The 26,579-nt window shown below is 45.2% G+C and overlaps 1 protein-coding gene across 3 annotated transcripts in view; it reads left to right on the top strand.

Moving 5' to 3' along the window:
- The window catches only part of LOC100872005 (discoidin domain-containing receptor 2), a 139,046-nt gene that overhangs the window by 78,569 nt on the left and 33,898 nt on the right, over positions 1–26,579 (top strand). For all 3 annotated transcript variants that reach the window (XM_086910362.1, XM_086910361.1, XM_086910363.1), the window contains 3 exons: positions 4,730–4,870; positions 16,661–16,766; positions 22,850–23,081. In XM_086910362.1, the coding sequence (XP_086766488.1) occupies positions 4,795–4,870; positions 16,661–16,766; positions 22,850–23,081 (414 nt within the window). In that variant the 5' untranslated portion in view covers positions 4,730–4,794. The remainder of the gene's footprint in view (positions 1–4,729; positions 4,871–16,660; positions 16,767–22,849; positions 23,082–26,579) is intronic.

Below are 26,579 nucleotides of genomic sequence, written 5' to 3'. Positions count from 1 at the left end.
CGATGTAGGTATATGCAGGGGAGAGAGAGCACGTTGCATTTCCGCCAAGATACTGTAAAGCGTAAGTGACTCGGTTGACCGCCGCTCCGGTGCTCCGTCCAAGTGCTATTTGCGTCCTAGGGAAATCCAGCCGCCATTTTACTTTCTCTCTCTCCCTCTCTCTCTCTCTTTCATTCAATTTGAATCTTGACGACAAAGTGGCCCTTCTGGTGAGAGGTATATTTGAATCCCTATGAAACCGCACGAATGAAATTAACAGATTGAATTCTCGGTCCGATGTGCACAAATGAATTGGACCACTTGGAAAATCATGTCGTTGATATGAAATCAAGCGGTATGTCTGTGCAAAGTTCGTTGGCCAAGTAACGAAATATGAATGTTTAAGTTGGATTTGTGGTCGATATAATTTTCGAGGAGATATCATTTTGTAAAATTATTCCTTGTTTAAATATTTATTTGGAATCATCAGATGTTCCTTCTCATACTCTATACTTTCGTTCCAAAATTACTCAGAGATACAATACGGTTCACTGAAAAGATTCGTCGAAAGTAATAATACCGTTAACGGTGGTAATAAGACGTTTTATATACACCGCCGAAATTCCAAACTTTTTCAATACCCTTCTACTCCCAAACTACCCCTTTTCAAACGTTTACAAGCCGGAAGGGCTTGTAACGAACAAGCTATATCCAGTCGCGTCGAATTAGGCGGGAGAAGGATAGAAAAGTCGTCTAAGCACACGTGTTTCCACCTTCGACGGCGCTCTCTCTCTCTCTCTCTCTCTCTCTCTCCTCTCGACGTCGGCGTCGGCCACGAGAGGGTCTACGAAAATAAGTCGCGTCGCGCCCCGGCAATTACGCTAGGACGACTCGCTCGACTTTTAATTTCCCCTCCCTCCTCCCCTCGCAGAAACGCGCAGAGGGAATCTTTTCGCCTTTTCCGCGAATTCGCGCGCAAATTTACGCGAGATGGAAAACGGGTGCACTTTGAGCGGCACGCGCGCCACTTCCTTCTCCTCTTCCTCGTAAATTCAACCTCCGGCGAGGGTGGGGGTGGAGAGCGTTTTCCCGCCGCGGGAAAAAAGTCGACGCGAGTTTTCTCGAGCGAACTCGAGTTCTCGCCGCCACTTGACGACCTGCCATTAGTCGCGCGGGAAACCTTGGCTGCGAATAATACGCTAATTCTAGCGTGTTCCCTCGAACGCGGCTAGTTGCAAAGTCCGTTCGTGGAGCGAACGATGGTGTTTTCCCCGCATTCGAAAATCGACTCGAACAGAAGAGGAGAAATTATATTGGATTCGTAGTTGGTCGAAAAGATTGGCGCGCGTCTCGTTTTTCCAATTCATAGAGGGAGGGGTTAAAACAACGCTCTTTCTGTGTAGTAGATTGAAATGATTTTTAACCCTTTGCGCTCGTATGTCGCTATCCTACATTTTATTATTATAAATACATATATTTACATCGGTATATTTATATATTTTATTTCTCAAATTTTTTTTATTAAAACGGCAAGTTAATACAGTCCCAGAGAAATGCTTCCATTTTGATCGAATATGAGAAAAAATTCCGAGTTGATTGGTAACCTTCTTAAATACAAATACGAGTGCAAAGGGTTAAAACTTAATTTGTTTTTTGAGAATTTGTCCGAAAATTTGCAATGATTCTACGTACATACATTGAGCTTCCACAGACATTCCTCACATCGAGATATATACAAATAAATAAAAAAGATGTAATTCCACGTGAATCGCACGGGTTATTTTAACCCCTCTTCACCGATCCAGGTTAAATTTACCTGCTCGCATTCCGAGACTCTCAGCCTCTGCCTACTCTCCACTTAATGAAACCAATGTATCGGGGAGAATAAAAGTTTCGCAAAACTTGGAGGGGTAGTTTCAGCCGCAACGAGCATACGGTCCGTCCCCCATCCTGGTACATTGGAAGTTTCATCGGGAATTGGAATTATCGGGTCGGAAAACGTCCACCGGTTATATCATATATTTTTTTTCTTTCTCTCTCTCTCTCTCTCTCTCTCTCTCTTTTTCATCAGCGAGAGGGACGATATCGCGGACGATTTCCATGGAAGTTGGAAATGATTAAAAAACTTAGGGCTCCTAATGGGATGGTCGACGTTCTCCAGGATTTATCGATGGTGGCGAGTGCGTCATATTTTTCACCGGCTACGAAACTACTATCCGAGGAGGGGGGTATGTGTGTGTGTGTGTGTGCGTGGAGTGGGAAACTAGTTTGGATACAAATTTTTTCGCCCGTTTTTCGCTCGAGAGTTTCTCGACGAGCCCCGTTGGTTAACGATCCGAACGAAACGTCGGTGGCTTGGGGAAGGGGGGAAGAGGGATACTTGCACGCTCGTTTATACGCGCGTGCACGCGAGTTCCACCACTTTTTTCGCCCTCCTCCTCGTTGTCCTTTCAGAAAGAAAATCGCAACTCGGTTTTTTTTTCTTCAATTGCGTTCAAATTAACGAAAGTCTGGGCGAAATCTTATTAGAATTTAGGAATGGGAAAAAAGAAGCGGGAGCAAGAGTCCACGAAAGCGTGCAAAAAGCGCGCGGGGTTTTAATTTAGCCGGCGTGGAAAAACGTGTGCTCGGCCTCTGCTTTGACGCGGGCGTTATAAATCAGGGCCGGGTTGCCGGCCGGCAGAAGAACATCGAACGCGTTAAGAGGAGGAACGCGTTATGAACGATGAGTTATTTCAAGAGGAGGAAAATAGGGGGCAAGGTGGAAATCGAGCGTCCAGAGTTCGTACAAGGGCACTTTATGCACCGCGCGCGGTGGTGTTTCGAGGCGGATGAAAGATGGCCGTGTGCGCGCGTGTAGTATCCGTGGAAACAAACCCGGCCCACTAAATCCACGTGATTTCTTCGTTTCCAAGCCGGTGCGGTATCACGAGCCCGCCAGATTTACAGGAGACGTTACGTCGGCGCCAATGCTCGAAATAGCGCGAACCGTGCCGTTTCGACTAGCAACTATAAACCCGCCACCCCCTCTTCCACGCTTCTCTCGATATAGATTCGCGATCGAAATTTATAGGAATCGGAGCCGGCTCCCAGGAATTCCCCCGCGTCGCAATTACTTTCACGCGGAATCCGTCAGAAACCGGCCGTCGAAAAGTTAGCTTCCCTCTCTCGAAATTAGAGAGGAGGAGGAGGAGGAGGAGGAGGAGGATCGATCGAGAGGTGCCGGAAAGAACGTTTTCTAACAGATCCCGCGTGATGACCAATGATTAATCGCGGCCAGTCCAACGAACGAGTTGGCTCTCTGAGACACGGCCCGCCCGTTGCACCGGCTCGAGTAACCCGAGCCCCTGTGACCTTAATTACTGCGTCCACTAATCGATCCCTCCCCGCATTGTGATCGCGCCATCCCCGACACCGGTACCAACGTAACCGCTCCGTGCTCAATGGTATCTTAATTGCCGCTCGGATAATCCGATTCAGCCACTTAATCGATTACGCGCCTCTATAGAGCTGTCGCACTCGCATTCACCGAATCTTGATGGAATTTCCCCATTTACCGATTAAGTAGAATACCGTTCCCGAGTGGCCGATCCGAACGGAGACAGGGGGGAGGGACAAACACGCGGAGGATTCCCGAGACGGAGGGAATCCTCTCCGTCTCTCGCCGCTGCCACCATCGACGACAACGACGACTTCATTAAAATCACCGGGTCTCGTTCCTTTTTTCCAACGACCGATTATCCGTGGAATGCCTCCTTCCTTTGGTCTCGGGTCCAAGATTATTCGCGATGGCAGCCGCGATACACGAGGAAAGAAGAAGAAGAAGAAGAAGAAGAAGAAGATGAAGAGGAGGGCAAGAAACGCGTCATCGAGCCGAGGATTTTTTCACGGGCCCTTGAATAACGAGCCACGCATGGGAGGGGGCGGAGGGGGATGGAACCCTAAACTTGCCAGATAAGCATCGCAAAGTAGACGGTAGTCGAAGAAACTGCCGTTAATTAGCCAAAAAGTGAAGGCAGGATCTCTCTCCTCCTTTGCTTTTTTTCTTTTTTTTCTCGAAGGCACTACCGTGAATAAAGTACGCGTCCTCCTCTCCTTTCCACTCTCCCTGGGCTCCCCCCTCAGTCATCCCCCCGTAACCATCCGTAACCATCGTATACGCACCGGAGGCCTCGCCCCCTCGTCGAGAGGAGAAGAACGAAGACGAGGGCCGAAAAGGGCCCCACGTCGCTCCTCCCCCCTTCTCGCCCCTGTTATCTCGCAACGCCTTGCGCTCGCCAACAACTCTTTCTCTCCATCCTCTTCCCTCCCGTTCTAACCCTCTTTTTCCCGAACTCCTCTCGTCCGATCCTAATCTCGATAATGACGCGTAATGGCTGCCGGCGTGAATGTAGCTCTTTGTCCGTTGCTGGTGTACCGCTCGTATATCTGTCCGGTGCGAGAGCCGCGCCATTTCACCCCGGCGAAACCCACGGGGGACGGCCGTTTCCAGCCTGTTTTTCTGCGTACGTGTTCTTCCTCTTCCTCTCCGGCCCTCGCATCCGGCCCGCCACCAATAGTTTCTAGGAAACTCACGTTTAATTGCTTTCTTCCAGACTGGACTATATGCGCGCGTGTGCGTGTGTGTATGTGTGGAGGGGCGGAGTCGATGATTCTTTTAATTCTCGCCGTACTTTCCTCCTTTTTCCTCCGTGAAGTAAGTTTACCCGGCGTGCCACTTTCTCATCCGCCTGTTGATGCGTTGTTGCAGATTATACGGTTATGAGAAGAAGAGTTCGATGACCAGTGGATAGCGGACCATCCATCGACGCCACCATGGACTACCTGCACACGTGCCTCATCTTCTATCTATTGATCCTCTGTCTCTGCGGAGGACGAACCATAGACATATGTGAGTATCGTACGGGATGGGACGGGATGGGATGTTCGAGAAATGGTTAACGATCCAGGCGTCTTGGATCGACGATGATTCTCGATTAACCGCAATTGGCGACCAGACAACGGTTTGAAACGGTAAAAAGTGAACTGAGCGCGCCCGTCTGTCGACCAACGAGAATCTTTTATCCGATAATTAAAACTAGCTAGAAGGCGATCGTGAGAAGCGCGTTGCTTTCTGCACGAGTGACAAACAATCCTCTGACATCGAACACCCCCAAGGTTGTATCGAGAGGTCTGACTCATGTTTATAATTCTTTCTATTTCAAAATTTCGTGTTCTCCATCTTGTGTTCCTCGTTCGAAGCTGTTCAGCAGGAACGAGACATCGTAAGAAGCAAAAAGGGAATTTTTAAACCCTTCCGCTATTATCACGAGTCTGACTCGTGATGAAGATTTCGGTCGAAACGCGAATAGCACGAGCGGAAAGATCAACGAAACCTAAACATCACGAGTGGGATTGGTGAATTTTTTTCCAGGAAATCACGATTCTTACGTTGCAAAGTGCCCTACCGCTTGAGCTAAATGATACGGGAAGAGGTTAACCAGCCGATTGATTCGAAACGAGTCAACCACCACGCGCTCCTCGTCTTCGATCCCCGCGTAAAAAGGCGGAAAATCGATTCCTCTTCGAAACACGCGTTTTACATCCAGAAGCCGTAATTCTTGGCGGCGGTAACACGCTCGACCCGTGTTAAAAACAGCGGTGAAACGGCGTAACCCTCGCGACACCCCCTCGCTTTCCATCCCATTGACCCCGGATACGAGGCGGCTCGTCAGGTGAACCCAAACAGGAAAGTATTTCGCAAAGTATCCCAAGACTCGCTTTCACGTACTCGGCCGCACGAGACGGTATTTATTTCGCACCCCACGAAACTCGAAAACTCCGTGAAGCGGGTTTCGAGGAGGAGAAGCGCGAGAGATGGATGATAGGGTCGGGCGTTTCGGTCTGGTTCCCCTCGCCCCGGGCCATACACTGCTGCTACACGTAACAGTTTTAGAAAGAAATAAATCTCTACGCCCGGTGGAATGTTTAATGGAGTGGGCGGGTTCGCGTTTTTGTCGCGAGGCGAGGCGTTCTTGCGAGGACTCGGCCGGAAGATTGAAATTTATCGCGACGCTCTAATGATGGGAATCGAGCGTCCAGATTTTTGAAGGATGAGCGCGAGTTAAGTGGTTGTGCGAGAGTGGTTTGCTCTCGGTTTATTGGAAAATGAGGAGAATATATATATATATATATATACACGTATAGATATGGGGGAGCAATGAAATCAAGGGAGAATTCCATCACGCTCGAATCTCGCCGACCAAGCCTCGTCGCCGACCACCTCCCTCGAATTCAATCACGCCTCTAAACTTGGCCGCGGCATCGTCCTCCCCGCTCCCTTACGATCTTTGCCAGCAATAAAACGTTGGAGAAATACAGTAACCGCGGCGTTTGTTCCATTTCTGGCGGCTGAACAAGACCAGAGACGTTTCAACTCAAATTTAATAAGCGGTGAGGATCCATAATTCCAGCGAGGAGGACCGGAAACGATAAGTAACGATCGACTACGAAAATACGTATAAATAGGCGGCGGGCTCGACGAAAGCGGTCGGCTTTAGAGGAAGTACACGGGGATGGAGGAGGAAATTGTGGCGACGAGGGAAAGAGAGAGAGAGATCGGCCCTCCTGCGGTGAGTGAACTTGTACGTCGAACCGCGTTGGTAAATTCGCGGTCGTGTTAAGCGGGCCAGCCGGTGGCGAGGGCGAGGGCCGAGGAGGTGGAAAGGCTGGGGGCCAGTTAAAGCGCGCATAAATTGCAATGTTAATGTTGCCTGCGATACATAAACATGTTGTACGTCGGTTGGATTGCGGTCTGCGCGCGGACCCGCGTAGCGCCAGCTTGCACACAGGCGCGTGCACGCACTCGCGTGGAGGTGGAGATGGAGGAGGAGGAGGAGGAGGAGGAGGAGAGGGAATGGAGCGGTAGTCGCGTTCGGTTTCGATTCAACGAGCTCTCTCTCTCTCTCTCTCTCTCTCTCTCCTCACTACCGCGTGTGTTCACAAAGCCACGCGACACGCCTGTGTCCGCCTCGCGTGAGCCAGTGGACACGATTCGTGAAGCCGAAGCCGAGAAAAGGAGCAAACCGCGATACGCGGCTCGCTTCGGCCACCGTGATTGGTGGCTGGCTACCGGTGGACAACGTGCGGACAAGCAACGACGAGGTGGGTTTCGCGTTACTTTCTTTTTTCTCCAGGCGTGATTGAGATTTCGTAATTTTCCTTCGACCGGAATAACGAATGGTCGGCGCTCCGCGTAAGACGGCAACAGAGTTTCTCAACCTGAAATTTATTATCAAACTCGTATAATTTTTGAAGAGGTTTTCGATCGATTGGGCAAACGGAACGGAGAACTTTGTTATTTTTCAAATGGAAATTTCCGATTTATCTCGATACATTTCGATTCGTGAAAAATCATGGCGGAAAAAAGAAAGGTGATTTTTTAAAATTGCCATTAAAATTAGGAAAATTAGGAATAGCTGTAACTTCGAAGTTGATAGTATTTAACGTCAATCGTTAGAAGCGCGGATCTTTCCTCTTTAAAATGCCTCCTTTTTATTTATTCTTATACGATTATATTATTCTTTCGAGATATTATCGTGTAAAGAAAAAAGGTAATTTTCAATTATTTTATCATTTTCGTCCTTGTCATTTATCCAGACTTCTTGCCTACGACTGCCTCCATTGACCTATCCATAAAGTTCGGATAAAAGACAGACCGCGATTCCTGGAAAAAATATAGGTCATTGGATCGTAATTCATTCGTAATGTTCGCGCTATCTTAAGCGGTAATGGAAACTTTGAGTGCTTATATCTCGGTTTAATCCCGATTGAGATATCGGGATAAAACAAAAAAAAAGGCTTACACGGCATAATTTTCTCTATTTCCTGATTAAATTTTAACGACACAATTTTTAGTTATTCCTTACCGTTTTTACAACACGAAAAATCAAAGTTTTATTTGTAACTATTCGCGAATCGAATAATTCGTGTTATTGCAATATAACGTACACAAGTATACAAATTCGTGCATATATGTTTCGCGTAATACGTCGACGATATTTCCGGCGCATTACTCGAATATTTGAACCCAAAACTCCGCGGATAAATTAAAATTCGCGCGAAGAATTCGCCATCCGTCTGAAGAACTTTTACTTTAAATCCACATAGCGCTTTCCACATAGCGATAAAACAAAACCGTATGCACTCATAAGGAAAAAGTTATGAAACGAAGGATGAAGAAAGTTCGAAGAACAGCGATCATTTACCATTTTTTCCCACTTTTCTTACGGAAAGAGCTACGCTCCGTTCCATTCACATGAATCATGCCCTTCATTCGTGGGAACGGGGCGAACAAGAAAGTACTTTATTTTGAGAACACGCTTTTCAATGCACCATCTGATTCATCGCGTTTTTCTCCTTTTTTCTTCATCCCCCCTCCGCTTAATTCACCATCATTCACGATCTCGCGAACCACGGATTTCCTTACCTCTCGAATCGAACACAGAATCGAATCGTCTTTCCAAACGCACGCATCCGTGTATACCAAATCAAACGTGCATCTGTGTGTTTCTATTTCAGAAATATAATCCTCTTAATATAAATTTATCGCGAACAAAAAAACTGTTCCCTTTTACCGAGATTAAAATCACAACTTCTTCTTAGTTCGATCCGATATTAGCCATTTGTTACAAGACACCCTGTACAGATCGTGGAGGAGCGGTACAGTTAGGAGCAGCAGACGAGGGAGGGAGAGTCGTTACGCGAAAGCCCTCTTGCGTTATGGCATTGTCATCGGTTCGTTGCTTCCACCCTTCCAATTACCCACAGATCCATTAGACACGCGTGTATACCGGCGATGAAATTGTCGGCGTATTAACATAACGGGGACGAGAATTGAAGCGTTGTGCCGGGACCGTCGGCATACCGTGCCGATTTCGGCCCGCCATCGTCATTTCACGCAGCCCCGTGTCTCAGGAATCTCAGGAATTTCGGCAGTAATTTTTTTAATTGAAACGAGTCGGGCGAAGGCGTTGAAGGAGCGGAACCGCGTGTTCCCGCGCAGAATTTCCGCCAGAATTTGGACGGGGAATTCCACGGGAAAAGGGAGATTCCAGCCTTCTCGCTGCCTCGTGGTCGCCAAGAATCGTGAAACTTCACGACTATACACGTAAAGATACGCGAGTACTAGAAGTAAGGAAATGGCAATTTTGATTTGCTTCGTTTATTTATTTATTTTTTTTTTTTTTTCGAAGAGAAAATTTACGAAGAAGTTTGAATGAAATTTCTGGTTTCGTTTTAAGGACGAGATAAAAAAGAAAAAAAAAGAAGGAAGTTACGTTTAAATTGTTTTCTCGCAGCGTTGAGAGGATACACAAGTTACACAAGCAAGTTCCACTCCCTCCTCAACTTTCTTCCTCGGTCGATTCTCGATTGTTTATCTTCCTTGGAAGATTTGCAATACGTCGGGACACGAACTCGGCTCGGTTTACTCGATCCTTTTTATCAGTCTACGCGAGAGGTTTATTTATATAAAAGTTACGCCTCGTCCAATATTTAACACGGCCAACTTAATCAACAACGATTAACGAGCCATAGATTATTCGAACGTTTGGAATCGGTCATTCTCATCTCGTCATCCTCGTCTCGCGAAGAAAGGACGACAACACGTCCATCACGACATACGTGGCGCAGTGATCGTGGCAATTTGTCACGACTTTGTACGGGTCGCGGCGTCATTAACACCGTGCTCGTCTCTTACTTTCGCGGAGTTTGTTTAAACGTCGAATCGCTGCCACGACAAAGGGGACTGTCGGTGGTGCACGTGTGCGTCGTATGTCTCTCTGTATATAAAATCCAGCCCGCGTAAACATTCCCAAGCGAACGGCTGTCCTCCCGACATCTGTTCCCCTCCTTACCCCGTTCGCGCGACTTGGTTAGGTTTGATCACGTGCCAGAAGTCAGAGTCACTCGTTCAACCCTCCTCGAGCTTCACTTCTCAATCTCTCGACGATTTATCGAAAAGAAAAAGTCATTAGAATTCATCGAGTCATACGTTATTTGAAAGAAGATCGTTTGAAGTTTGATGCACAGAAATATGAAGATTTCAATTTATTACATTGCTTAGTGTTTGTTTGTTTTTTTTTTTTTTCTTTCTTTTTTAATTGGTCGGATTCAAGGTTGATTCAAGAGTTTTCCAGTAACGAGGGTTAAACGATTGGAGTAGGAATCGACTTAACCGACACCTCGTATCCCGAGGAGGACGATGAATCGAGGAGATCCAAAGAGACTAGAATCCAGGGGCGAAAGGACGTCAACTGTCAGACGTCGACGTCGGGTGTAATAATCCTCGAATTTCGGCCCCGATGGCGGCCGTCAATCCAACGTTGGATCTGTATTTTCATAAGTCTAGGCCGCGAGAGCAAACACTATATTCCCTGGGTTGGAGAAGGGTTGGAGAAACCCTTCCAATGCGTTCTATATATCGCACGTGATTGCGAATAAGGAATCGAAGAATTTCTCTCTTAAATCTTTCCACGTCGAACTTTGATTTTCCTTCTTCTTCAATCTACCAACGAATTATGAAAAGAGGTAATATTGGATTGATCAAATTACCTTCAACCCTTTCGCTACTTGTGCACGGCATTCGAGAAAGATCTTTGAAAAAAAAATCGACGATAAAAACGAAATATCGATGCTACGTTTCCAGAGAAGGATACTATGCGCAATAGCGAAAGAGTTAATTACACTTTACGCCAACAAGCTATAATTAACGATTAATTTTCGTTATTACGGTTATAGTCGTTCTGCGTAAGATGCCGCGTATCGTACGATATGACGATTGGAGTTATCGCACATCGAATATCTTTCTCTGGAAATATATATATCGATATTTTGTTCTTATCGTCAATTTTTTTTCAATAAACACCGATCGAAACAACGATTTTTCTCGAACATCATGCACATTTCGGAGAAGTAGCGAAAGGATTAATACAAATTAGAATTTAATCGTAAAAAAAATTATCCACCGGGTGTAATAAAAATTCCTTCCGCGTTAACCTAATACGCGGTCGCGACGACACGCGATGAACGAGGTCCAGATATCGCGAGAGGTCAGAGAGGAGACGAATAGAGAGAGGCTCGCCTTTGATAAATCCAGGCCAGGAAGGCGAGCCGTAACACATGCCCTGCGACGGCATAAAAGGGGTTTGCTGCAGCTTTGGCTCGGAGAAGTAAGCGGTGCACGCAACTGGAGACGGTGATTCGGAGGGGTGAGTCGCGCCTAAGGGGAGGTTATGGCGAAGGGTCGGGCGTGCAGCTTGCGGAGGAGGGTGCAAAAAGGCCGTGGAGGGATGCGATAGGGGGACAAAAGGGCCGTGTAAAAGTAGTACTTCCGTTACTCCAGCCGTCCCGGCGCCGGAACGACGTGCACGCGCCCTCGCGTTATCTTCCGGTTGCGCGCCGACTCACTGTTTGTTTTCTCTTCTGAAACAGGGAGGGAAATGGTGGGCCGCGATATCGTGGAAAACCGTGTAACTAATTACTCGCTTGCTTGCTTGCTTGGTTAAAAGGATGGGCCCGACCAGGCAGAAGAGAACATTCGTTCTAATTTCATCCCTCCTCCTCCTCCTCTCTCCCGACGAGAAAGGATTTTCGGCGAGAAACAACCCCGCCAGGTGTTGTTCACCTGCTAATCGAGCCGAGAATAAAACTGGGCGTTGTCCATAATACAGCATAATTATCGAGATATTACACTCCCTTCTTTCGCTCGAAAGTTTTTACTTTCCTCGTTTTTTTTTTTTTTTTTTTCTTTCTTAACGGGAGAATTTCTCGAACGAGATTATTTCGTTTTCGAAATTTTTCAGATATCAGGCACACGTGTTTTGCCACGTGCAAAGATAAGAAATTGGGGGAGGATGGGATAAGGCGGATGAGGGATCCATTAACGGTTCCATCCGGATTTAATTCGGCGGAGATTTTTCCGGATCTCGATTAATCCGGAGGGGAGTTTGCCGTTCCATATGAAAAATAGTAATCCGTAAATGAATCGTGATTTATGCCGTAATATCGTGGCCGTAATAAGGTAGGGCGTTTAATATGTTTTTCACGAAAACACCCGGGGAGTAATTAATTTACATTCACGCCCGTGGTGGTGGAAAGGAGAGGGAGAGAGAAAGAGAGATAGAGAGAGCGAGAAACAGGGAGATGGGAGGATCAACAGCGGCTTGGCCAGACCGCGACCCTCTCTCGTACATCGTCATTAATAATAATTGTAGAGTTAACAAAGGCGAGCCGAGGTGGAATTATTAAATCCGTCGAGAGATAGAAAATCTGGTTGGCTTTTGGCCGGGATCTCCTTTCTTTCCTCGTTTCTTTCCTCGTAGCAAAATCCATCCTTCGCCTCGCCCTCTAATTCGCTTAAATATTCGCGAGGCTAGGCGACAAATCCTCACAAGATCCCTTTTGTTTTCGTAACTCTTGTTTTCCGTTCCAACAACCAAAGTCTTGCGAATCATTCAAACAATCATTGAAATCGAATCGTCTCGATAATATACCTCCTCCCCCTCGAAGGGAGAGGGTGTCGAGAGACGAGCCCGACGAGTTTCCCCCGACTCGAAGCCGACAGTTCCACCGGCAGAGGAGGAGGAGACTTTCGTCTAAGAAAGGCGAAAGAAGCGGTTATCAATTTGACAGTGACGGTGTTAAGGGAGAGAGGAGGAGAAGGAGGAGGAGGAGGAGCAGATGGCGGTGGTGCAGGGAGGAGAGAAGTCTCGAGGAGGGGTTGCGAGAAGGCATTCAATTTCCCTGTTCTCGCGGGCGGAGGGAGGCAACACACCCTTCCGTTCGGAGCTGTCACTCCGGGAGAGTTATGGTCGCCGAATGAGTGGCTGGGGCGGGCCAAACGTCGCATAACTTACTAGTACTACTTCTTCTTCTTCTTCTTCTTCTTCTTCTTCTTCTTCCTCCTCCTCCTCCTCCTCCTCTTTTCTCGTTTCATCCTGCTCTTTTCCAGGATGTCTATAAATAGGGGGATCGAACTCGACCCACCACCGATCGTCAACAGTCCCTTCGTTGTTCCTGCGAGGGGGATCCTAAGGGGCGATGGGTAAGATATCGGCGTGTAAATGATCGTAATCGTTTGAGAAAATCGTCGTTCGATTCGTTGTCCACATATTTTTTATAAGTGAATTTTGGAAAAAGAATAGGCTTGAATTGGCCCAACCACGGAAACTTTAAGATCAAAGATTAAAGTAAGAGAAGCCGAGGAAGGAGTGGAAGTAGAGGGGGTTATGGGTCGAGTCACGACAGGCAGGGACACAAGTGGTCTGTCCGATCTCACGCTTTATTTTTACTATAATCACACTTGAATTACCCTCGAAGACTTGGCTTGACTGTTTCTTCCGTATGTGTCCTCGTAATCTTCTCGTCCCAGTGTTTTCTTTCCTCCTGTCACTCTTCCGCGACAAGCCTTTCCTCTAATCACTCTCTTAAACACCTTCTCCTCCCTTCTTCTCTCTCCCGTTTAAACAATCAATCTCGCGCCGCTCGGCTTCAACTTGTCTCCCGCTCCATTTGCTTAATGGTCTTTTCAAAACTTGCGTAACGTATCACGTTTCTTTCTTCTCGAACAAAAATATCTCTTCTTTAAAAATAATATACTTGAACGCGATCAAGTTTATTGGTCGAAATTCGCGAATATTGCACGCATGCACGGGAGAGGCAAGGAGGAAAAAAAGCAGAAGAAGAAGAAGAAGAAGAAGAGAGGAATCATAAATTCGTGAAAAATTCGTGGTATCGGGGCTGGAGGCGAGGTAAGAACGATTACGTTGAAAGGGTTTCGTTGTAAAATCGCGGCTGACCGACGAGTATCGCGCGAGGGTTATTAAGGGAAGAAAGGGAAAAAAAGCGGCGACGAAGAAATTTCATAGGACAAAAACGGTGTTGAGGCGGTGGTCGCTTCAACTCCCGGGAACAAGTGGCTCCATGTAGAGCGGTTAATTACCGGGAATAAGCAGCCGTCGAGTCGTAAAACTCGTGCGAGGCCGGCCGACTTATGCCCGGAAATACCGTGCGTGTATCTCGTTAAAAATTTATTTACGGGGAAAGTTCGCCGAGCGAATTAGGAAGTGGCGAAAAACCTGTCGCCGCCGCGCTCCCCCTTCCCCTTACTTTCTTCTTCCATAGACGATAACGAAACGAAGAACGGATATAAATATTTTCATCGAGAAAGCCGAGAGTTCGGTTTTAGATATCGCTGCTGTCCGCTTCTTTTATTGCCGTATCGTATCGTATCAACTGTGGATTCCAAGAACGAATATAAATTTTTCACGACGATGAATCGTATCGCGTATTTTGTGAGGAAGTTTTTTTGGGAAATGGGCGATAAGAATAAACGTGTAAACTTCTTCGAGTAAACTTTTAATAAATTCAAACGTTTAATAAATTTCAAGTTTACAGTTTAATTATTAGGAAGGAAGGATATGAATGATACAATTATTTTGAAGGGATAATATAATTTTCCTTGGAAATACTTTTCAATCGAACCGAATGAATGAATCTTTTATTTTTTTTTTTTTTTTTTTTCGTTACAGAACAATAATGAAACAACGATGAATTAATCATCGAAAAAAAAGTAACGTATTTTCTGCGAAAAGGAATGAAATTTATTTGAGAGGAGATTAAAAAGAGAAGAGAAGAATTAAAAGAAACATCTTCGTCACCGTAACAATAACACTTCTTTCTCTTTAAACACACTTTCGGCACAAACGTCTCTCACCATCCTGAACGGCAATTCCACGAAGCGATTCCACCGCGTTATAATTAACCCCATGACACTTCTAAATAATTAAAACCCTCGAACCCTCGAACGGTGTTTGTGTACTCAGACGGAGCTCGTGAATTTAAGATCTCTCTCTCTCTCTCCGGCCAGTAAACGATCACGATGGTAACTGACGCTTTTCTCAGAGACAAACGACTGTCATTATTTGGCCACCAACGTGCGCTCTGATGAATATATAAACGTTCGGGATAAAATTTATCACCAATTAAACTCGAATATAAAATTTAATACGGCTCCTAATTAATGTACAAAAAAATCACGCGTCACGATATCAATTTTTAAAACTCGATTCGAAGACAAAAGATTAAGATTTAAAATTCGTCCAATGCCAAATCTATTCCTAAATAGAAATTTTGTTTTCAAAATTTTACGACGGAAATTTAAGAATATTTCGCTAAAGACAACGAACGATATTAAAAAATTGTATTATTTCAACATTAAATATTTAAATAAGCTAACGAACTACAAATTCGAAATTCAATCGAATCCTCGACGCGGGTTTATCTGTCACCGCGAATGGCCGTTTCTCCGTTTCTCAATCGCGATTTCCCGTTAAAACGCCCGTATATTATATGCCCCGTGTTCCCAAGAATTCCACGCGTTAGAGTAAACAGATCCCGCTTTGATCGTTTCTCCTTCCCCCACCCGTGCCCCGAACGAGAGAAGAAGGTTAGTAGTCGTTTTTATTGGCGCGTCGACGACGCCCCGATCCGGTCGCGTGTTCGCGCGCCGTAGTCGGAACCAGTTCGAAACGTGTAATTTCGCATCGTCGAAAATGTTTCTCGCGCCTCGGACCTCGTGATTGAAAAGCGGTTTCTCGGTATCGTGCCGCCGTTGTATCGCAATTATCGGGGGGCCCCAACATCGCATTGAAGCAGAAAAATACGTCCTCCTCCTTCCCCTCTTCTTCTTCTTCTTCTTCTTCTTCTTCTCGATCCGTGCGCGTTTCGATCCGATCCGGCGGGGCTCGTTTGAAAACTCGTGTAATGAAAAATAACGGCGCGCGAAACACGCGGATATCGGCCGAGAACAGATGGTACGACGGCATACGAATGGGGAATGCGTATGACGGGATCGTAAAATTTGTCAGTTGGCTGGCTAATGTTTGGGCGTGTAAGTTAATAAAGAGGGAAGGGAGGGGAAGAGGATAATAATATAAATTGAAGAAATTTCGCGCGAAAATATGAAATGGAGGAAATTTTGATTTTCAACGGACGAGGGATATTCAGGTTTATTTTTTCCTACGTTCCTTCTTTTCTTTTTTTTCTTTTTTTTTTTTTTTTAAGAGTATCGAATATTCGTTTCTCTCCGCGCGAACGAAGTATCGTCGGTTATTAATCCTTCGGTTGGTTTTATCGTTCGGAACTAATACGCATAGCTCTAAGTGGGTCTCTTGAGCATCAGTCGACGCCGCGCTCGATAGTTTAATTTATTAACGACCTCCTTGCTAGTTTCAGCTGGTTGTATTACACTTTTGCCCCATGTTTCACACTCTTCCTCCCTCCGGTAAAATAGTTCAAAGCTCGATTTCCACGTGAACAAGAATGAGAAAAGAAAAGTTATCGAGAAAGAATTAGACGAAACATAAAACGAAACTTACTTGAAGATTCGAGGATAACGCGTTTTATAACGCGTTATGTAACGAGCGTGCTAATCGTTTTTCAGGGAGGGAGGGAGGTTCAACGCGCGTGTCGAATTAACGTGCGTCACGATTGCGTTTCGAAACAATTAAAGCTATTCGATTCGCGTGGTAATCACGCTCCCCCTCCCCACCACCACCCCCCACCCCGGGGCGAAAGTGCACGCGGGACGAATACGGAAATATAACGTGTGTATAATCAAAGCAATTTCCTTTGTTTGCAGCACAATGCATCGCGCCCCTGGGGATGGAATCTGGTGCGATTCCCGATGCAGACATCACAGCGAGCTCGAGTTTCGATAGCGGAAACGTCGGCCCCCATCACGGACGGTGAGTGAATTAACCGTGTATTACCTGTGTCTCGTTTATAGAGCGCATTATGCAGATTCGATGCAATACACATTCGGAAATACGATAAAATTAACCCCCTTTGTGAGGGGCGCGCAGAGATGCAATTTCCCGAAATCAGCGCGCTTCGTTAAGCGATCTATTCGGGGTTGAATCGTGGCGATTCTACGCCAGAAACGTCTCGTTCTCTCGCTTCCATCACTGCTGGAAAATTGTTTCAATCCCTCGTCTCGTTCTCTCGATAAAAATATTCTCCTTTTTCTTCCCCCACCTTTCTCGAACGATTAACCTAGATACGAAGGCAGACGACGCTTTTTTTTTTTTTAAATAATTCTACCCTCCTCCTCTGTTTATTTTCGTTCCATCCCTCGCGCGTCCACAAACAAGGGGCGAAGGTTAAATATGAACAGTGAACCGGCAGAAATCGCGAAATAAAATTACATCGTTTTTCTTTTTCTGGGAGGAACGCGAAGGGATGCCGATTATTTGATCGTTAACCCTTTCACTGGCGAGATATCTCGCTTATATTTACACCATCTACTCGAAGTATTTTGATATTCGAAAATTCGAGGTAAATAACTTTCTATCTCGGAGAAAAACGAATGTTAAATAAAGAATGTTCTATATATTGTAAATTATTCTTCTCTTATTCTTTATTTCATTCACGAATAAGCATGGTGACAATGTGACACAACGTGTGCGTTTTGTATAATCTCATCTTCTATTTACGTTCGTGCATCCATAATGATAATACGTTACGTTACGTGGAATCGAGATATCTTAGCATTTAATTTTTTTTTTTTGTTTAATCGAATCAAAAGATTCGTACGTTGTTAAATTGACCGCCGAGACCGCGTTCCTTTCCCGGACAAAAAGGATTTATCGAACGAGAGATTGATGGATGGCTTAAAACGCGAAAGAAAGAGAAAGAGAGAGAGAGAGAGAGAGGAGAATTCGACGACGAAAAAAAAAAAGAAGAAAAGAAAAGGAATCACGGTCACGATCGAAATGTTTTCCACCGCTTAAACGGATGATCTTCTTCCTGTCCGTCGCTCTGTCCACGATCGAGGTGGCTCACGATCAGGACTCGACCGTATTAATCACCGAGGCGCGCGTCTCATTCGGCCTTCAACCCGCAATGAGGATTAATGGCGCGATGCCCCGCATGCACGGCCATCTCTCGTTTGTATCGAACGTTGCTACGAACCACTTGAGCCATCGTTAACGCGGCCTCCGTTGTTCATCCCTTTGATTATAAGTTTTGGCTAATCACACGTTCCAAACAGGGGATTTCAATTTTTCGACCAGATGTTGACTAGACGATTTATGGGACCACCAACGACGTTAACGAGCCGAGAATTTGCGAATCGGGCGAAGTTATTTTAAATAACGTTCGAGATAAGATTGTGTGTAATAAGTTTGCATCAAAATTTCAAATTTTAAAGTACGGTTACAAGATTATATATACACACGTAGAAATAAGATCTATTTTTCTCCCCGATTGCCAATTCGTTACGAGAAGAAGAAACGAATCGTCAAAAATTTCCATATCCTTTAAACGATTATCCACGGTAATCGGACAGACGCTCGTAAATATAATATTTCACGGTTATAAGATCCCTCTCACTCCTCCTCCTATAAAAGCGACGAAAAATCGGATTCTTCCTAAAAAAAAAAAAAAAAAAAAGAAAGAAAGAAGAAGAAAAGAAGAAAAAAGAAGAGGAGTTCGCTAGTTTTGTTTGTTTTACACGCGTCCCATTCACCGAAGAAATATTTTATTAACACGGATGACGTTTACGAACTTCTTTGATAGCGATGGGTGGTCCTCGGCATTTTAAACGTCACCGGTGCCGGTATTCAGTGAAACGCGAAGAGGCGTGAACATGTTTATGGTCCTGGAATTTCGTTGAAAAGCTGCATTAATGCATTCACGATAATTGGAAGTTTAACGTGTAAGAAGAAGAAGAAGAAGAAGAAGAAGAAGAAGAAGAAGAAGAAGGTATCGCGACTCTGTTTCTTCTCTCTGTTGTTTTGTTTCTTCTCTCCCCCCACCCCCCTCTTCTCTCACCCTCCTCTTTTATTCTTACTTGCTCCTTTCTTATTTCTTCTTTTTTTTTTTTTTCTTTTTTCGGCCGCGATATAAAGCAAGGAAAGCCTTTTCGATGCAATACCGATATCGTCGCTTGTGCACACACTCTTTACCCGGTAGAGACCGTCTAGACCTTCTTCAACGGCATTTCCATGGCTTCCTGATACTACGGGCTTCCCGGTGAATACCCTATTTACCCCATACGACTCCCGTTTACCCTAAAATACGCGAATCTAACTCGTATTACGTGTACACAGCCTTTTTCCAGATATCCACCGTGAAACGTATTCGTATTTCGCGAATGTTTCGTACAAAAGATTCCTCCATTCCCTCCATATTTTCCCTCCACTACCCAACTCTTCCACTCCACTTATCCAGAATATTATACGGATATAATATAATTTTATTCCGTTATTACAATTATTTATATAACATGGCTGTTATATAAATTCAAGACCAAATTTGGACAAGTCGATCTTTGAAATATTCACACGCGATACACGTGTACATCCTTAACCAAAAATGTGCACGATTGTTCGAGAAAGCGGCCGCGTTTACGTCTCACAATTCGAGCTGCTTTGACGATAAAAATAACGATGCATATGCATCTTATGCAGAGCGACTATAGTCGCTCGAAAGTAGCGAAAGGGTTAAATTAACAAACACGATCCACCGTATGATCGCATTTTTAATTGATTCAACAAACGTAACAAACGTAAACCCAATTTACAAATTTACATTTCCAACATCCTACGATAAATACCTTCCTCTGCTTCGTTCAACGAAACCAACTCGATTTCATACACACAAAAGCGAGAATCCTCTACGCAGAACAACCCGGAAAAGAAAGGAGTCGTCCAAGGAAGAAGAGCGAAAAAAGGAACGCAAGCGCGTGTGAATAAAAGAGTCGTTCGTCTTCGCGCGTGGCGGATCCACCACGTTTTCACGGAACGACGTTTTCATCGGGGAAGCGAGCGATCTTTCGAAGAGGCACAACATCGCGCCTCGATCCCTCGGCTATCCATCGGAACCCCGTTCTCGTCCAATCGCCGCGACAAATCATCCCCCTGGGATGGATGGATCGCCCGTAAGTCTTCGAGTTGGCTCGCGTTCGAGAAACCATTCTTCTCGATAATCGAGCGCGTCTCCTCCACGATTTCGCCGACGTGGCTCGAGTCGGTGGCTGCGATCGAGATTTATCGCGGAGGGCGCGCGCGGAATGCCTTTGATGCCCTGGACTGTATCAAAGTGGCAGCCAACCCAGTTCGAGCTCGCTTAATGGGCTATGAGTTATGGCGTTTCGCTCCTCTCCTTTCTCTCTCTCTCTCGTTCGTTCGTATCGTTGTTTTCGACGGAACTATAGCGTTCCTTCTGCTTTCTTCTGGAGAGAAGAAGAGGTTTGTTTCTCTGTTGGTTGGAGGGACACCGGGCTTTTACCCGCCATCAAAAGCGACGCTTAAAATTCTGACGGGGAGGAGAATGGCAGCTTCACCTCTTTATTGCGAGAATATTTTGCGAGATTGTATATAACCGAGGCCTATCCACTCTTCTTCTCTCGCTCCTTCGCTCGCGTTGAACTGAACCGGAGGCGGCGGCTTCTTTGCGAGCTTTTTGGGGCGGCGCTGTTCGAAAGTAATCTTGGAGGGAAGGCGAGCCGAATTCTTCGTTTTTTTTTTTTTTTTTTATTGTTGAAATTGAGTTTCAAAGTGACTAGGCGAAGGCGTGTTTGTTGCTCGCGTCAAAGGTGAGACAAAAGGGGAAGAGTTTCGGTTTCGTGAGAGTGGATTGTGCGTTGTTTGTCGGGCGTTTTTTTTTTTTTTTAGAAGAGTGGATCACTCGTTTCTGACCACTCTTTACGTAGGGAAGACGCGGAGGTGTTTTGAATGAGACGCTTGGTCTTTAATTTATCGACGAGGATTTGTGCGAGTTTTTTGTACGGGGGGAGGGGAAGGAGATTCAAATGTTTATTTTCGTAATCTCCAAAGTAGAAATGTAAAGAAACGGAGAAGGGAGAAATGCGAGTTCCACGAAAATAGAAAATGAAAATGTTTTGCGAACGTATTAAGAATTGTTGACGTAGCACGACTCTCTTTTCCTAACTAAAGTAAAGCTACGCGAGCCAATTAACAGTGATTCTTGGAGAAACGAAATTTCTCATGCTTATTTTAATTAACGAGAATAAGTAGCGCAAAGCGTAATATTTACGTTACAAACGAATTTTTCATAAATCGTTCTCCTTTCGCGCAAACTTAAAAATCACAATCACAAATTTAATACATTTCCATCGATCCTCTCAAGATCCATCTTCGATGATTCCGAACACGTAACCGTACAATTATTTATCATCCTTCTTCGTTAAATCTCCCGTTCCCTTCTCCCCCTCCCCCCCTCTTTTTTACAAAATTTCCATTTTCCCGAATTAAAATTCCACAAATTTCGAAAACGTTTCAAATTCGTCTCTTCGCGAAATGGCAAATAAATAACGGGACGGTAATGGCCGATTGAAACGGCGTTTAATCGTCCGATTGAATTCGAACATCGGTCGGTGAAATTCCTGTCGATTTCCCCGTCGGATCGACGCCGGCATTCCTCTCGCGCGTTTTCCGCGACAATCAGGGAGGCGATGCCCGACGTGGAAAGGGAGAAGAGAGAGAGAGAAAGAGAGGGGGGGGGGAGGTTTTTAATGCCGTAGACGGAAGCTATGCGCGAATACAATTATTAGCCGGCTCTCGAAGAGTGGCTTCCCCGTTGCACGGCCGCGCCAGCTCATCTTTAATTCATGCCATCCGGTGGCTCGGCTCGATCGATAAATTATAATTTTATCCCCTCCCCCCCCTCCCCCCTCCCTTCCCCCGCGGTATCGGGGGCCAGGCAGAGGTGACGGTTATCCGTCAGCCACCGCCAGGATCACGTATTTATGCGATTTCCTTTCCCGCGACCGTGTAACATTTCCGATTATACCGTCATCCTCCTCCCCCTTTACAAGCCGCCTTATCGCTCGATCCTTATCGATTGTCGCAAACGTCGATCGCCAACGTCCGTCCCACGATTGTGCGCGGATCCCGCGACGAAAAGGCGCCACGTGAATACGATGGGATAAGTCGATAAGTAATTGTCGAGTTTGCGGGATTCTCGAAGGCGAGGCGAGGCAACGTGGTGAATGTGATAATGTTTCTGTATATATATATATATAGAAATTTTTACGTGAAATGTGAAACGCGCGATAAAATTTTAGACGAACAGAGAATGGGGATGGGGATTTTGGAAGAGGAGGAACAATATCGTGCGTACATGATATCGCGGATCGTAGAGGCGGATGAATACAACATGGGATAAATTAGGCGAGAGGAAAGAATCAACAGTTTGGACGTATTTCATATACATCTCTCGTCTCCATTCACGTTAACCGCGATATCCTTCATCCTCTGGAAAATCCCTGTGTTCGCAATTGTCGTTGGGGAAAAGGAGAAAGATTAAAACCCCGTGCAAGCATCCCCGTACAATCGTTCAAATATCAATTACGCCATTTAAACACTGGAGAACGTCGTTCCTCCGTGTACACACACAGCCCCCCCCCCCCCCTCGCCCCTCCATACTCGCGAACGCGATGGAAATTAAGTTGCGCGTCGAAATTCCCCGACCAGAGACCCAGAAAAATCTCCATGTTTTCCCACGCGGTCCACGACGAGTCTCTCGGTTTCCCTTGGAAATGATTTCCAACCTGCGTTCTCGTTTTCCCGGATGACGAGATAGAAAAAAGAAAGAGGGGGGAAGGAAAAAAAAAAAGAAAAATTCTACCTCCGAGCGAACAGGAATGTGGAAACAGAGGTGCGGGGAACAGAGGGAGGAGAGATAAAACTCTGGACCAGGAAGGTGAGGGGGAGGGAGGGAAAGAAAGAAAGAAGAGAGAAAAAAAAAAGAAACGAGAGAAGAAATAGAAGGCCGGTAATCTCAGTGTAAATATTTACCCTTGCAGGCTGAAGCAAGAGAGCCACGGAGGTGCCTGGTGCCCGAAGCTGCAGATCACCACAGAGCCACGCGAGTGGTTGGAAATCGATCTTCACACGGTTCACATGATCACCGCCACAGGCACTCAGGGCCGCTTTGGCAACGGCCAAGGTGTCGAATACTCGGAGGCGTATATGCTCGAGTATTGGAGGCCGAAGCTCGGCAAGTGGGTCCGGTACAGGGACGTGCAGGGCGAGGAGGTGAGTATCAATTCGCGCGACAACGTGTTTCGAAATGTGTTGTCGCGATAATGTGTTGGCCGACTGCGCTTTCTATTCGAGAAACTGAGTAGCGGGAAAGTAAGGGAAAAGGAAAGTCTGTCTCTCGAACAGGAGAAACAGCTTTTCTCTTTCCTCCATCCCTCCTCAACCTCCTCCTCCTCCCCCCTTTTTCTCGGAGGTTGGAAGTTGGAAATTAGTTGCAATTGATTCGTTTTACTTTTCTCGTGTTCGTCGAAAGAAGTTTTCGTTTCACAACATTTCGAAACAAAAAAGTGAACGCGTTACGCGGTCGTAAAATTTTTTAAAGATCTATTATTAAAGAATGATCGAACATCTTTTCACGATCTTCCATAACGGACAGGGTGTAAATACTTATTAATCTCGTTAACAGTTTACCTTCAAGGAGAACGAAGGTTGTTGAGTCTATCCATCGGAGTCTATCAAAGTTTATTATTGCGCGAATATCGTTATCTGTTATGTCTCCACCGATGATCTGTTCAACGTCTAACAAGCCGGTTAGTTAAGTTTCGAGAAGATGACGTCGGCTGTCAAACCAATCACGCAAACTCTATTATTCAGTCAGCGTTCGAAATTCCGTCGAATCCTCGAACGATATTTTATATCGTCTCGATGCCCTGCAACGTTCGAAGGATTTCCTCTACGAGGAAAGGATGGAGCGCGAAAGGGATCGGTCAAACGATCGATACCATGCCTTCATGAGGCGGAGCGACTCGATTAATTATCGATTGATTAAAATTCCTACTTCTTTTTCTCTTCTCCTCTTTAACAAAACTTATTATTAACATAAAATAAATATACCTCGAGTCTGCTTCATTCCTCTATCGTCTCGTCTCACAATATATTTAATAATAACAAGTTCAAGTATAAGAGAAAATAAGAATTCCAATTAAGACTGACATCGTCGTCTTATCGTCTTAACTTAAGGATATCGATCCGCGATCATGTCTGGCCTGGATTCACGATTCGATTCGATTAACCGCGACTATTCGGCGGGAAAGCAGAATCGCTGCGGTTAAATTTAGTAGCGCGATATACGCGTAAAACGAGCGTGGATTATCGGGGATGATTTGTGGCCGACGTCCACGGCGCGGACCAAACCAGTGATGTTAACGAGACGCGAATTCTCCCTCGAAAAGTGGAGTTCCTTCGATGACGATTTGACTGGAATAGATTCCGCCCCAGTTTAATTAGCAACGGCCAACAATGGAGATTCATTTGTTGTCATCGCACACGAGGAATACACGCACACGGGTATTCGTCACTCGGCCGAGAATCAACCCGCGAATTTCGCGGGGCGGAGAAGGAGCGGGTTGACGTCGATGAATGAACTGTCCCTCGCGTGTACGAGGCATTCCGCCCGTCGACGTGGCGGCGTGTAACTTTGCTGTGTGTGTGATGAAACGAGACGGATCTCCATACGTATATTTACATAGTTTTTATTTTGATCCGTGCCATTTTTATTGCACGATCGGAGGAAAATTAAGTTATAGGTTCGCTATTTAAAAATTGTTCGATATGACAAGCGTTGTAGTCGTTGAATATATAATTGTGTTAGATCATAACTGTACAACAACTGTATTTTAATAAGTAGTTACTTGGAGTAACGAATTATTTGAAAATTTTGAAATTAGTTACTTTTTCAACGATAACGTTAATTTTCTGGTTAATTATCGAGAATTAGGTTGCAATATTAAAAAGAGATTTGCTTCGAATATTAATGATATTAATTCATCGTATTAAAGTATCTAGCAGTGATGGGCAAAATTCAATAGTTTGGACTTTACTTCAATATCAATTTATCGTTCAAAACATAATAATAATAATAATAATAATCGTGAAACGCCAAAATCGGCCGAGATTATACGACGCAACGACAGCTGCGAATAGATATTATTCAAGCATTTTAATTTTATTCGAAACTTTTAACCCCGTTGTAATCGTATTACAATTTTATTACAGTTTTTGAAAGAGTTTTGATCCGTTGAAAATTAACGAAAAAAAAAAAAAAAAAAAAAGAATCGAAGAAATTGAACACAAGTGAACGCATCTGTGAAGTGAGCGAGATTGTTTTTTCAATACGACTCGTCCGCGGTGGAAATCGGTGGAAAATAAGACGCGACGTCCCAAACAACTTCCTCCATTTCGTGATATTTGCTCGGAAGAGCGAGGCGGGAGCCAATATAAGTCATTTCGCCCTGTCGACGATAACGTTATTTTCGATCCGCGTGTTTTTCTTTTTATTCGCGACAGGGACATTTATACACCACGTGAAGGATCGTGATTCCCGAGAGCAGCGTTGAAGGGTGAAACGAAAAAAGGAAGGGACGAAGAAAGAGGGAGGGAAGAAAGGAAAAATAAAAAAGAAGGGAGAGAGCGAGAAAGAGGTGAACGTCCAGTCGAGGTGGATTTCCTTGGAAGTTTCGGTGGAGAGGGTGGTTCGAGCTTATTTGTATAGGAGGGTGGATCAATAAAACGAGGGAAGGGAAAGTCGTCGCGTGCTCGCGGGTCAGACGATTTCGACTCACCTACATAGGCGTGCGTTTGGCTTGAATAGCCTCACCGTGTCGATCGAACCGTGTGCATCGCACGAAGGTCGAAATTTAACCGGCCTTATTCCATTTTACATGCCGCGGCGAAATAACCATCGAAAATATTTCTCCCCGGGAGAAGAACTTGCGCGCCGGCACGCACGAGTCTTCCCTTCACAAGGCGTTGGAAAAAGGAAGTGAAAGTGCACGAAAAATTGTACCGTTGAAGTTTCGTTTCCTCGATTTCTTTTCTATTCCCTTGAATAATGATAGATTCGCTAAAATAGATCTTCCCTACTTCTGTTCCGTAGTAATCGTGATCAGAGAATCGTCAAGACGAATTACGTATCACTTATTCACCGTAAAAGTACTAATTTCTTGATAATAATAATTATTCAAAGAGAAACGTCGAGTAACTAATCGTTTGCGAATTTATTTCTACTTCTCATCGTTCGAGAGAGGTAAAACTCTCAATGATTAATAGATAAATTTCCTTTAGAGCATGCTGGAATAATTACTTTTACCAATCGTATATCGCGAGTCTACTGAAGTCGCGTAGAAGATATTCTAAAAAAAGAGAAACAAGAACGAAGAATAAAAGACGAACAAAACACGATCGCGCTGTTTGCGAATAAAAATTAAACGGACATCTCCATTCTTGCCAATCCTTTTTCCTCGACTCGCGAAATTTACATTCCGCCAATGATCGCTCATAAATTACGTGTCGTCGAAAACCCCGGCCGGTCCCCCGCTGATTCCCTCTTTCGTTCAATCCCGGCCATAAAGCGATTTAATTAACCGAAACGAGGCGTTCGCGGACCGGTCGAAAAAAGCGAAAGGAAATCGAGATTCCCTCGTATCGACGATGGCCCATTCTTCGTGGAACCGTGTGGGAAAAAGTCGTGCGAGGGAGAGAAAGAGAAGGAGA

This window comes from Apis florea, unplaced genomic scaffold, assembly GCF_048593485.1.
Source record: "Apis florea isolate Af1SG1 unplaced genomic scaffold, ASM4859348v1 contig_3170_pilon, whole genome shotgun sequence".
Taxonomy (NCBI): domain Eukaryota; kingdom Metazoa; phylum Arthropoda; class Insecta; order Hymenoptera; family Apidae; genus Apis; species Apis florea.
This window is presented reverse-complemented; position numbering and strand designations above follow the sequence as displayed.